Source organism: Sciurus carolinensis, chromosome 8 (genome assembly GCF_902686445.1).
Source record: "Sciurus carolinensis chromosome 8, mSciCar1.2, whole genome shotgun sequence".
In the NCBI taxonomy this organism is placed as follows: Eukaryota; Metazoa; Chordata; class Mammalia; order Rodentia; family Sciuridae; genus Sciurus; species Sciurus carolinensis.
In genome coordinates this window covers 87,279,677-87,291,984 of record NC_062220.1, presented here as the reverse complement: position 1 = coordinate 87,291,984, position 12,308 = coordinate 87,279,677, and the positions used below count along the sequence as shown (strand labels likewise).

General features: G+C 44.6%; 1 protein-coding gene and 1 long non-coding RNA gene across 2 annotated transcripts in view; one reads left to right on the top strand and one right to left on the bottom strand.

Moving 5' to 3' along the window:
* Window positions 1–10,359, bottom strand: part of LOC124990706 (uncharacterized) — a 36,267-nt gene extending 25,908 nt beyond the window's left edge. Inside the window, exons 1-3 of the long non-coding RNA XR_007109792.1 lie at window positions 9,768–10,359; window positions 790–1,294; window positions 239–331 (exon numbers count right to left, since the gene is read on the bottom strand). This is a non-coding gene — a long non-coding RNA (uncharacterized LOC124990706). The remainder of the gene's footprint in view (window positions 1–238; window positions 332–789; window positions 1,295–9,767) is intronic.
* The window catches only part of Jazf1 (JAZF zinc finger 1), a 331,859-nt gene continuing 329,123 nt past the window's right edge, over window positions 9,573–12,308 (top strand). The window contains exon 1 of the mRNA XM_047560968.1: window positions 9,573–9,844. Within this exon, the coding sequence (XP_047416924.1) occupies window positions 9,730–9,844 (115 nt within the window). The 5' untranslated portion in view covers window positions 9,573–9,729. The remainder of the gene's footprint in view (window positions 9,845–12,308) is intronic.

Below are 12,308 nucleotides of genomic sequence, written 5' to 3'. Positions count from 1 at the left end.
AACTGGCTTAGACAATGAAGTGAGTCATTGGCTCATGGTGGGTTCTATCAGCGCTCCACTTCAGTGTTTCTGACATCTCTCCACTCTGCACTTTGCCAAGTCAGCTTTGTCATTGGACAGATATCCTCATAGTCTAGAGATGTCTGTCAGCATCAACTGGGCTATGTGCTTCCTTGTTCAAATGAGAAGAGAGCAGTCCTCTACCCAGATAACCACTGAACAAAAGCTCTGAGCTTACCTCAAACTGAAACTTCTGGTGGGGGGCCCACCTCCTGAATCAATCATTGTGGCAGCAAGATTCCATCTGCTTGCAGTGCTGAAGACCTAAGCTCTAGAGACACAAACAAACAAACACACAAGCAAATCCTGTGCACTTTCCCTAGTGTCTAGGATAATGGGTGTTTACTCAGTCTTCATAACCAAGACGGATCCACTCAAATGGCTCATCTCGGAACAAAGAAGGAATGCTCCGAAGTGATTTCACATCCTCATAATATCTTATAAATAGCAATGGTTGGATATTTAAATGCCAACTTTCCTCCTAAAAATTAAAGTTCTCTCTCACTGTAACATCCACCCCATTCTCCAAGAAATCTAAGAAAAAGTAGTTAAAAACAATGACCACAGATCATAGCATTTATAGCACTGGATGCAGAGATAAAATGATAGTGCCTCATCTTTGACTAGCAGTGCTTTTACAAGCATCTTATTTCATCTCTGAGAGTTGGGTAGGAGCTGTACCATTACATCCAGTTTGCAGATAAGGAAATCTCAGAGAGATTGACTTACCTAAGGTCAATGGCTTGTAAGCAATAGAGCTGGCATTAGGACCTAGCTCTTATGCATTAGGATATAGGTCTTTCTGATGTTGAACTTTTGTAGAATCCTTTTCCTCTGATGGGTCTTTTGGACCAGGGTATAGGATAAGAAAGATTAGATGCAAATTTGATTATGGTTAATAGGGAGGAGACACTGAGCACTGTGTGCAAAGAGGATTCTTCTGTGGCAGGACTTTGGTGTACAGGGGAGAAAAGATGGGAAAGATCTTCTCAGCCTTTGCTTCTGTCCTTTTCTTTTGGTTCTTTCCCAATTTCCTTTTTCCTAACTGCTTCTTTCTCAAATTCTCTTCTCTGGCGCAACTTTCTCAAATATGGTACTTTCTATGTTCACTTTCTATGTTCAAGCTTCATTCAATAATCAATCCTGAAAAGGCATCCTAAGAGGTGGGAGGAGAGGGCAAGGTAGGAGGGGGTGGGTTGCCAGGGATAGGGGAAGTGGGAAGAGAATGAGGAAGCTGGAAGAAAAAGAGAAGGAAACAGGACTCATCAGTTGTCTATGACCCCAAGATTAACTATAATTTAAGATATTATGCACATTTTTACCTTCAAGGTAATGTGACTTTGAACTACAGATCCAGAATTGAAAATACTTAAATACTGAAAAGTCCAAACCTACCAACTGAAGGGTTTTCTGTTTTTTTTTTTGTTTGTTTGTTTGTTTGTTTTGTTTTTTGCAGTGCTGGGGATTGAACCCAGGGTCTTGTGCTTGCAAGGCAGGCACTTTACCAACTGAGCTATATCCCCAGCCCTGAAGGGTATTCTTGATAAAAGTGTAGCTGGAGACTGCCCAGACATTATAAAACATTATCCTTTATAGCACTCATTTTAGATAACTTTGGAATACTAATATATTCAGTTTGGTGAAAATTAATTTTCTCATAACTCTGATCTGCTCTGGGAAATAAGGAAAGGTACTGAGAACCAAGAACTGTTCGCGCCTGGAAGATAGTCCTTATCTATTTCTTCCTTCTGATATCGTCCTTTAGATCTGTTTAAGGGGCAAAGGGTTTCCTTTGAATTGTTTGCACTAGGAATTAGATCTGCACCTAGTCTCATGGTGATGATAAATTGGGCTATTGTGCAATGTGAATGATCTAATTTTGCACTGTGCATGGAAGGCTAGACAGGTTGCAAACCGGTGGGCACATGGGCCAGACGTAGGCTGCAGGTGCAACTTCTTTGCCTTCCAATGTTTTAAGAGAGGACTTCTCTCTAGTCCATCACTGATTCCTGCCATTCACACAATACATACCTGACCACTCACACACCTCTTCTCTCACCACCTCTTCTGCCTGGCACTTAAGACTTCTGTGTTTGAGACCTCTAATATAAGAAAAGTCACTAAATATATAAGGCAATAGAGAGAAGAATCAAACACATAATGGATGAAAATCCTAAAAAGATCAAATTATTAGTTTCAAAAACAAGGAGAAAATTCATTCCTAGTGTAATGACTGGAGTCTGGATCTGCTTTCTGGAAGGCAAGAGTAGCCTCCACTTAGATCTAGCTCTGAAAAGAAGGGATTGAGCTGCAGAGTCCTTTGAGATGGTGCCCAGTGAGATGGTTTGTTCTAGGACTCTGGGAACTAAAACTGTAACAGAAAGTATGAGTATATCAAACAACTGACTGACAAGCAACATGATTATAGTTATTACAGAACTAGAGATAATGACAAAGAGATGACAGAAGCAAAAAGAACCACCGTTCTCCCTGATAGGTGATACCTATGTTCCCAACTCCAACCCAAGACCAATAGTAGGAAGGCACAGAGTGAAGGTTAGGTCAAGAATTGGGGGAAGAACAAAGCGAGGGTATCTTTTAAAAGTCTTACTTTCTGATACAGTTTAGTTTTAAAATAAGGTATTTGTGCTAGTCAGTTTTTCATTACTGTAACAAAATACCTGAGATAATTCACCTAGAAAGGTTTATTCTGGCTCATAGTTTTGGAGGTTCCAGTCCATGTTCAGTTAGCCTATTTGTGGGATTGTAGTGAGACAGCACATCATGGTGGAAGCATGCAGTGGAGGAAGCTGCTCACCTCATGGTGCCCAGGAAGCATGAAATGAAGAGGAAAGGCCTAGGGACCCAATGACCCCTTCAAGGGCAGGCATACCCCAAGTACCCTAACTTCCTTTCACTGGGCCCCACCTCCTAAAAATTCTACCTCCTCCTAATAGCACCATTGGATGGTGACCAAGCCTTCAACACATGGACTTTTGGGGAGCATTCAAGATCCAAACTATAGCACTATTTAAGAACAGGAAATAAGTTTGGCAACAGCAAAGCAAAAAGAAAGGGAAAAAGATAAGACAAGCGTCTCCATTCCTGATGGAGGCCCTGTAATCTCTCCATCATTGACACCCCATCCTGATACTTTTTATCCTCACCTAAGCGCATTTGGTAAAAATGCATTTTCTCCTTCATTTTAGTATTTGTAATTTATATGAGTCTGTGCAAAGAGCCAACCTCTCCCTTAGATTCAAGTGGGGAGAAGGAACATGTTCTACAATCCACAAATTCAAGCATAAATATTAAAAGTCAAATATTAAAAGTCAGGCCCTGGAGTCAGACAGACATAGTTCAAACCCCAGTCCCAGCACACATTAGCTCTAAGACCTTCAGCAAGTTACCTTCTTTCCCTGGGTTCTGTTTTTTCTCATCCACAGTTTGGGCATAACATCTGTCTACTTCACAGGGCTTAAAAACTGCTCTATGTGAAAGCATCTAGCCCAAGGCCTGGAATGGTAGTAGGTACTCAATGAAAGGTGACAATTGTTATTTAAAATAATCATAGTGAACCTGAATGTCTGTGAAAGGGAAAGCTATCCTAGTTGGTCTACAAAAGGGAAGCTAAGTGTCAGATCTCTCATCATGGCTGAATGCCCCTCTGCCACTCTCTGTCCAGTTGGACAGCTTCTTCTGCATCAGCAGAGACTAGGAAATCAGCACCATCAAAACGAATGAGACAAATGCTTAAAACGTGACTGTTAGGAGCCCAGCACAGTGACACGATACTAGACCTTAAAAGGGGTTTCATCAAAGACAGGGCTGCAATCATGGGAAGGAATAACAGTTGTAATCTATCCAAGCTGAGATGACTGAAGACTATCTTTCATTGATGCTACGTAAGAAAAGAACAGTAACAAATTGTTAGAAATTGCTTGAGCATTGAAAACTCAAATCTCAGCACACAGTCTTATCACAATGCTGAGCTATACCCCCGTATAGCTTTTATTGAGTACCATGTGCAGGGACAATGAAAGATAATCTCTTTTCTCAAGGAAGAATGGTCAGGTGCAGCATCCTCTGAGGAAGAAGGCATTTGCCCAAGGATTTGGGCAGACAGCATTCTGAGACATCAGACAAAAATATTAGACCTTCAATGTCTGTTTAACAAAAGTCAACCATTAAAAAAAAAAAATATATATATATATATACAAATATATATATGTTTTCAAATATATACTACTTTTCAAATATATTATATATTCAAATATATACTATATATGAAATGGGACATCTGTATATAATTTATAAATTAAAATATAAATATTCATGTGACAAAAGTTCAAATTTTCTTACTGATGGAATTCTTGATCAAAAAGGTTTAGGAAGTACTGGTCTAGAGGAGAAGAAAAACCAGTAAGCCCACAGTCAAAATCTAAGGAAGAGGGAAATTGGCTGGGACATAGATGAGCAGCAGGGAAGGAAGAGGAGGCAGGATATAAGGAAGGGCTCCTGGAGGAGGTGATGGGCTGAGTTGCTGAAATGAGTTTGGTGGAAGGAAAGGGCAAGGGAAGAAGAATGTTCCTAATAGGCTATACAGCACAGGCAATGGCAAAGTGGTCTGTGCATGAGCAAGTGTGTGTATACTTTGAAAACTAAAATTATTCAGTTCATCTTGAGCTGTCAACAGGTGGGGGAACTACAGGCTGGGAGGTTTCTCCACTAACACTTGGAGGTTTCTGCATAAACCAGATTTTGAAGGCTACTGAAGAGTAAGAAGCTTATTCTGAAAAATCAAAGTTACCCCTAAGGGATTCAAGTTGGGCAGATGAGATCATGGTGTGTCCATTTTGATGTTCTAGTGCCTTCTACATTGACAGCTGTCTGAGTCTTGGAGGAAATGGATTGCAATAATGGGAGCTGGTGAAACCACAAAAAGCCAAGACACAAAAGGTGGTAGCAGTCTTTGGAAGAACAGAAGTCCTTTATACATTGCTGGGTAACCACCAGTAGCACCTGTGGACACTCTTTGGGCAAAAAGGTTGTACAGACTTTCATAGGATTGGTGCCTGACTGACTCCATTTCAGTGTACATGTCTTATCCAAATTGTAGCCCTGTGTCTTGCACAGTGGATGAGAACTGCTGCATAAATCCTGGGCCCACAATTCCTGTGATTGCCTATATTAATAAAGTCTGCTGTATTGTGCAATAGGAATTGTGACTAGAGGTTCAACTAAGATATGTTAAAGGAATGAATGAAATAGCAGTTGCTTGGCTGCTCTTATGAACCTTATTTTAAACTTCAGGCTGAGCTGGCCTGACAGGCAGTGGTTCCAATCAGATTTGGAGCTATCATCTGGGTGGCAGTGGGTCAGATGACAACAGAGGACTGTACCCAGAATATTCAGTTAGAACTGTGGTCATTGGCTGGGTAGTTTACTAATTTAATTCTGAAGAAGTCCTGCAAGAAGCTACAAAAGAATGCAATCATTTGTGTGTTTGTGTGTGTTCAGGAAGGCAGCAGCAAACATGTAGGAAGCTAATGGATAATGCCCATGAGCTCTGTTCACTTGTGATGACCCACAAAAGAACTTCCATGACTCATTCTAAAGTCAACCACTAATCCTAGGCAAAATAAGACTGGGGAAAAATAGAGAATTCATCACCAAAGTACAGGCGAAGCCGATTCATTTCTGAACCAGAATAAAATCAAAAAATTTGAAGGTTTGATTGCAAGAATATTAAACAGGAGAATCTGAAATAGACATTGTCCTCTTTGGAATAAGGTGGGGTCTAAAGAAAACATCCTTGAGGCAAAGGTTGCTATCAGTGGAATTGGTAGGCTCAGTCTTCAATGGGGAGTCATACATTGTTAGAGGTGGTCACAGACTTTGAGAGCTGGAGAAGGACTGGGCTCACAATCTGCTCATTCTATATGATGGCGGTAGTAAAAGGGATGACCCAAACCACTTAGAAGAATGTTTATAGCTAGTAAACCTGAAAAGACCTTAAGACTTGGGAAAAACCTTCAAAATCACAGAAATCTACAGTCAAAGGCAGTGCAGAGAGTTAGACTCAAAATAGAATCCAATGGTCTTATAGATCCTCTAGTAGCACTAACAGATGATCACACAGAATGCAGAGAGCGCACAGGGTTTTATTAAAAAATAATTTTAGTTATGTATGGACACAATACCTTCATTTTACTTATTTACTTATTTTTTGGTGGTGCTGCTGATTGAACCCAGGGCCTTGTGCATGCTAGGTCCCCAGCCTCATATTTATTTATTTTTTATGTGGTGCTAAGATCAAACCCACACGTGCTAGGCAAGTGCTCTACCACTGAGCCGCAACCACAGCCGCCAAGTGCAGTGTATCCTGAAATTCATGAAATCCTGTATGTGAAGGATAGACAGGTACATAAAGCATAATCTTCTGGTGGCTTCATTAGACCACCAGATGAGTATCTCCTAGGAGCTACCCCATACTGAGGGCAGGCACTGGACATGCTGGATTTGGGGAGAATGACCCTGAACTCCAAATCACCTATAATGCTAAGTACGATTTTATGGGACCACTAGACATCCATACTTTGTCTGGGCCCATACAATAGGAGGCATAATTCTCCAGGGAGGGGTAAGATTTCCAAGGAAAAGGGTCTTAAACTCAGCAAATGCTTCTACTCCATGGCTACTATCATATCTCTATGACTCCTCAGTTCTCTCACTGCCCTTTCCTTTGAGATATTTTTAATCCCCAAATAAGACATGTTTTTCCAAGCACACAGGTACATCAGTCGTCACCTTGTTTTGGAAGTAATAAGTTGAAGTATTTGTTTTACATATTTTTATAGCCTAGACGTTGACTTTATCTAGAGGGACACCCTTGAAACAAACATTTTAAAATATAAGTACACAAAGGTAAGCATGTCATTATAAACCAATTTTTTCAAAATTTGCCTGTGGTTACTCTATTTTTGTCCTTTTTTCCGTCTAGTAAAGTCTTACTGACTGAACTGTGAACACAGAGAGAAAATTACGTGCACCTGGGAAGAACTTGTTGCTGCCTCTGGCCTCAGTTTTCCCACATATAAAAATCAGGGACCCTGACAGCAAGAGTGTCTTCCAGATTTAAAAGATTAGGATCACATATCTCATAAAAGGACCCCAAATACTTATAGTGTGCAGATTACAGTAGTAGTAGTAGTAATAATTAATAATAATAATAGCAAAATGCCATATAAGCAAAGCTTTAGTCATATATGAAGAAGTAGTAGCATTGATTATTTCAGGAAAAATAAACTGATTCTTTACAAAATACAATTTCCCAATGTCAAGAAATAATTTCAGGTCTTAAAAATCAAAATCTTGATTCACTTTGTTAAGTGAATTTGTTCAACTTGGCTTACTCAATTTTCATTTTAGGAATAAAACCCTGTGATAGGAAGTACTGGAGATCAGAGGTAGTGGAGAGCTAGGCATTTGTGAAACCCAGGCTCCTTCCTTTCATCTTTCACATTTCCAGCACTTCCCATTTCTGAGTTCCCTTGACTGAACTACCTGTGTGCTTCTCCATACTCTTTCTGGAGATAAAGATGTCATATGGACAGGTTTTTTTTCTTCCAGAGGGCAGAGTTGCCACTTCTTCAAAAGTCTGGGTGCTCCCCAGATGCTGCAGAGTGGGGAGGGGGCCTAGCACTCATCTCTAGGGGAGGCTGCTTTGGCACTGTTTTTTTTTTTTTTTTTTTTTTTTTTGGCTAACGTCTTTGCATTGCATTCCATGCCACTCAGTGTAGTGTGTGTCTGCCAGATATTCTGCCTGCTCTCAGCTGAAGGCCTTCCCAGACTGGGCAGCTGAATGTACTATACAGCTGCCAAAATTCTAATTCAAGATCTAGAATTCTAACTCCTGTTCTTTACACCCTTGTCTGGCCTTGGCCCCAATCTCCTGCCAACAGGGTCCCTGGCTCATTATCAGGGCCCACCCAGGGCCCTGCCCCCACTCTCACTTGAGCCCAGGAAACCATTCTTGGCACCAAAATGAACTTGAACAGCACACTGCCCCAGCCCCACCCAATCCAGCTCTCATCTTAGCAAGTGCATCACCTTGTGAGCTAGAAGATAGTGGTGATGGGGCAGAGAAAAATGCCATGGGTGAGGGTACTCAGTCTCAATTGCTGTTACAGTCAGATTGTAAAACTTTTTGCAGTGACAGAAATAGTACATGTGCCTTTACTTATACTTACATGAAAGGCCTTAACAATTCTATTATTAGCAATAAGACTACAGTTGCATACAGTTTATGGAAGGGGGAATACTACTTCTGTATGTATCTGCACCAGAAGACAGATGAAATTTGTCCTAAGGGAAAATGCTAAATTTGGGATGCATATATTAATAAAAATGCACTTTTGGATAATAAATTGCTGATAATGTGCAATGTTCCTTAGGCACCTGGAAAAGTGCTACTGGTGAAACACACTGTATGGGTAAAAATGTTACTGCAACTGGAGGTGGTTTGGGGTGGGGACAAGGTAATGGATTCTTAGCAAAATGCTGGCTTCTTAGGGAAACTGCAAAATTCAACTTAAAGGGCTTAACTGGTCAATGTTATGGTTTAAATGCTCGTGGGATGGTATAACCTTGATTGATTACAAAAGTGAAACCTTCACTTTTCACTGAGGAATAAATGTATCCCTTGCCTCTATTTCCACTTCTAGTCTTAACCAATACACTGTCCTTTCTACGGGGGCAGAAACACAGAGATGGTTTAGTCACCAGACCTGAGACAGGTAGTGGGTGCTGAGGAGTGCTATAATTTGGAGTAAAGAAATTATTTTAGATTTTGTTTTCCCAAAAGGAGCAAGGAATAGAACAAACGTGGTACATATGTAAAACACAGGCAAATGCACTTGACAACCAAGCACTCTATTTTGAAATTTAAATAAAGCTAAGAATTTCTTCTGGCCTAGGGGGAAGCTTCATTAAAATCAATTAGTTAGTACAAACCTCTAGAGAATATGGATTTTTTTTTTTTTTTTTTTTGAGAAGGTTTAAAGAATAAGGTGCACACAATTACCTTTCCTGGTTCCTCTGTGAATGTCAGTGTCACGCCCAGACAGGTGGTCAAGTGCAAACAAATATCCATGAGAGGGGCCTGGTAACTCCCTGAATGCTCATGGCTGGGAAGTATGTGTGGTTAATAGGTATGGATCTATTAAGCATGTAATATACATAACTGTGGAGACTCCAAACAGATTGCATGTATGACAGACTGTGAAGGGCAGGCCTAGGGAGATAAAGTTGGTGGCAGGCGCTGCCAGGTGAGGCCTCGGTCCGGGAGCGGAAGGTTGGGACCGCACAGCTGTAGCCGCGCGCCCTGGTCCCTCCTCCCAGCTGCGGCGGCCTCCCCCACCCCCACCCTCCCCGCGCCGCTCCCGACGCCGCCGCCGCCACCGCCTCCCCTCTGCCTCCCGGTGGCTCCTCGCTCTCCTTCCATCTCTCTCGCCCCCTCTCCCTCCGTCCCGTCCTCTCCTCTCCCCTCACCCCGCCTCTCCCCCCTCCCCCAGCCCCTCCTCTCCTCACCCCACCCGGCCTCCCTCCCTCCCTCCGCCCGCCCGGCGCTCGCAGAGCCGACACCAGGGGGGCTCTCGATGTAGCACCATGACAGGCATCGCCGCCGCCTCCTTCTTCTCCAATACCTGCCGATTCGGGGGCTGCGGACTCCACTTCCCGACCCTGGCAGACCTCATCGAGCACATCGAGGACAACCACATCGGTAAATGGCCCGGGGGTGGGCGGGGGTGCAGGGCGCGCGGAAACTCTTGCCCAGGCGACAAGCCCCAGAATGGCCAGGGGTGGCCGGGAGGCAGGGAGTGAGGGAAGCGGCGGCGGGGCGGGGAGGGTGTGTGCGAGCCCCGGGGCTGGGGGTGGCGGGATGCGGAGGCGCGAGGTGCGGGGGAGGGGGGCGGGGAGCAGGCAGTGGTGGGGGAGGGGGCGGGCGCCCCGAGGTGCAGCGGGCGGGCCGGGGGACTCCGAGGGGCGTGCACGCGGGCTTCGAAGTGGTGGGAGTGGGGGTGCGCCGCGGCGGGGCGGCGGGGATGCGGCGGCGGGGCCGGGCGCCGGGGAAGGGGGCGCAGGGCGCGGCGGGCAGGCAGGCGGCGGGCGCTGGGCAGGGGCGCGGAGTTAGTTGGCCCGGGTGGTCCGAGCCGCCCGGGGCGCCGGGGGCGCTGGGGGGCGGGCGCTGCACGCCGCCTGCCGCTTCCGCCCCGGCTCGAGCTGTCAGGGCTCGGCGGCGGCTGCAGCCGCTGGGAGGTGGGAGCGGGCGGGGGGGGGTGTGGGGGTGGCTCCACCGCGGCAGCCATTCCGCTTCCTCCTCCCACCGCCGCCGCCACTGCGTCCTGTCAGCGCCGGTTGCTAGGTGTGGTGCGTCGGGAGGGGGCCAGGGCCGGCGGCCACTGGCAGGCGGAGGACCAGGCGCTCGCCCTCTCCCCGAGTGGCGACTGAGCGGGCCCGGGAAGCGCGGACCCCGGGGCCCTGGGCGCCTGTTCTTGCACCGGCCTGGCGCGGACGCCGGGGCGCTGCGGGCTGAGGTTCCGGGTGCGCCCGCGGGCCGCGCCCAACACCCAGGGGCCGGGTCGCCCCGGAGGCCCTTGCGGCTGCGTCGGCTGTAGAGCAGTCCCCGGGGCCCGCAACCGGGCATTTAAATGCTCCTTGGCTCTGCCATTTGCATTTCAAATGGTGCTAGGCCCGAGGTGCGCCGACTGCGCCCAGGGATCGGCGGCGGCCTGCGCAGCGTCCGGACGCCGGGAACGCAGGCGAAGCAGGGACAGGGATGCCCTGTGGGGCGGCGGGTTTTCCTTAACACCCAGGACCCAGGGACCTTTCAACAAGTCCTCTAATTCGCAGAAGTCCTTGCACATATTTCCACATTTCTATCCCGGGCCCCTACGGAGGGAGATGGGTCGGGTTCTTCTGGCTCAGGCGATCTAGCCACCTGCGGAAGGTGTGTCCAGCGCCCGCAAGTTATCCTATGTGGGCAGGAAGGTGAAGGGGGCGCGTGATGCCTCAGGGGGGCTCTGTAATCCAGAGGACCTGTAAATTGCCTCAGGAAGCCCAAATGAATGCCATGGATTCAGCCATGTGGATGCAGCTCACGTTTTTACAAAGTTGAGAGAATAAATCAAGACTGCTGTGTATTTATGCATGAATAAACGAGACAGAGCCTTATGCTCCTTTGCTTCATATAATGCTGTTTGCACACAGTGGGTGCTTAATAAGCGTTGAATACTTGTTTGGAATAGGATTTAATGGGCCATCCAAAATGGAACATAATCATGAAAAATGTCCACAAAATGGAAAGGTAATTCTGATGAGTAATTGTTCAGGTTTTGAAACTTTCGAAGTTCCAAAACATCCATGCCACAGCTTCTTCCATATCTTTTAATAAAGTCTTCATTGAAGAACTAGACTCCAGTTTGGGGAGTCTTAAAAGCAGTTGAATGGAGTAACAAATTTGCTGATTCATATCATGATTGGTTAGTCCCAAGTGAAAGTGCTTGAGAATAAAAATCGGGTTTTTCCTGATGATTGATTTAAAATAAAGTTAAAACTCCCATGATACAAAGCTTCAGTAGAAATTTTGTTAGTTCACATACCTTCTCTTACTCCAAATAGTAAATGGAAAACAATAATATAAATAATAAAAATTTTAATTATATAAATATGTGTAAGTAATATAAATAAATAATGTCTCCTGACCTGTGAACTGTCATCGCAGGCCCCACCCATTCTCATTTACAGTTATATCATGATAAAGCAGAATTTATGTAAGCTGAGTAATAATTTTACCCAGTTTTGCCTGCCTACTTGGACTGATTAAAAGAAAATATAAATTATTAAAGTGTGTTAAAGCAATTATCCCTCTTGAGGATTTAGTTTGTAATTAAATATTTTAACACTTAATTGTGGTAAAACTTAAAAGATTTTTTTGGGTTGCAGAAATTGTCTCAATATTGTGCAAACCTTGTTTAAGATGGTTAGAGATTCATAAATTTCCTAAAACTCAACTTTTACATAATGCTGCTCCCAAAGGGCTAGTGTTTTTCTTTTAATGATGAAAATATTGGAAAATTATGTTTATAACAATGGCTATGACTTAGGCAAATTGTTTGGCAGGGCTGACAAATACCATACTTTGGAAATAGTTTGAACCAACAAACTTTATGAACAGAAAATGTTAA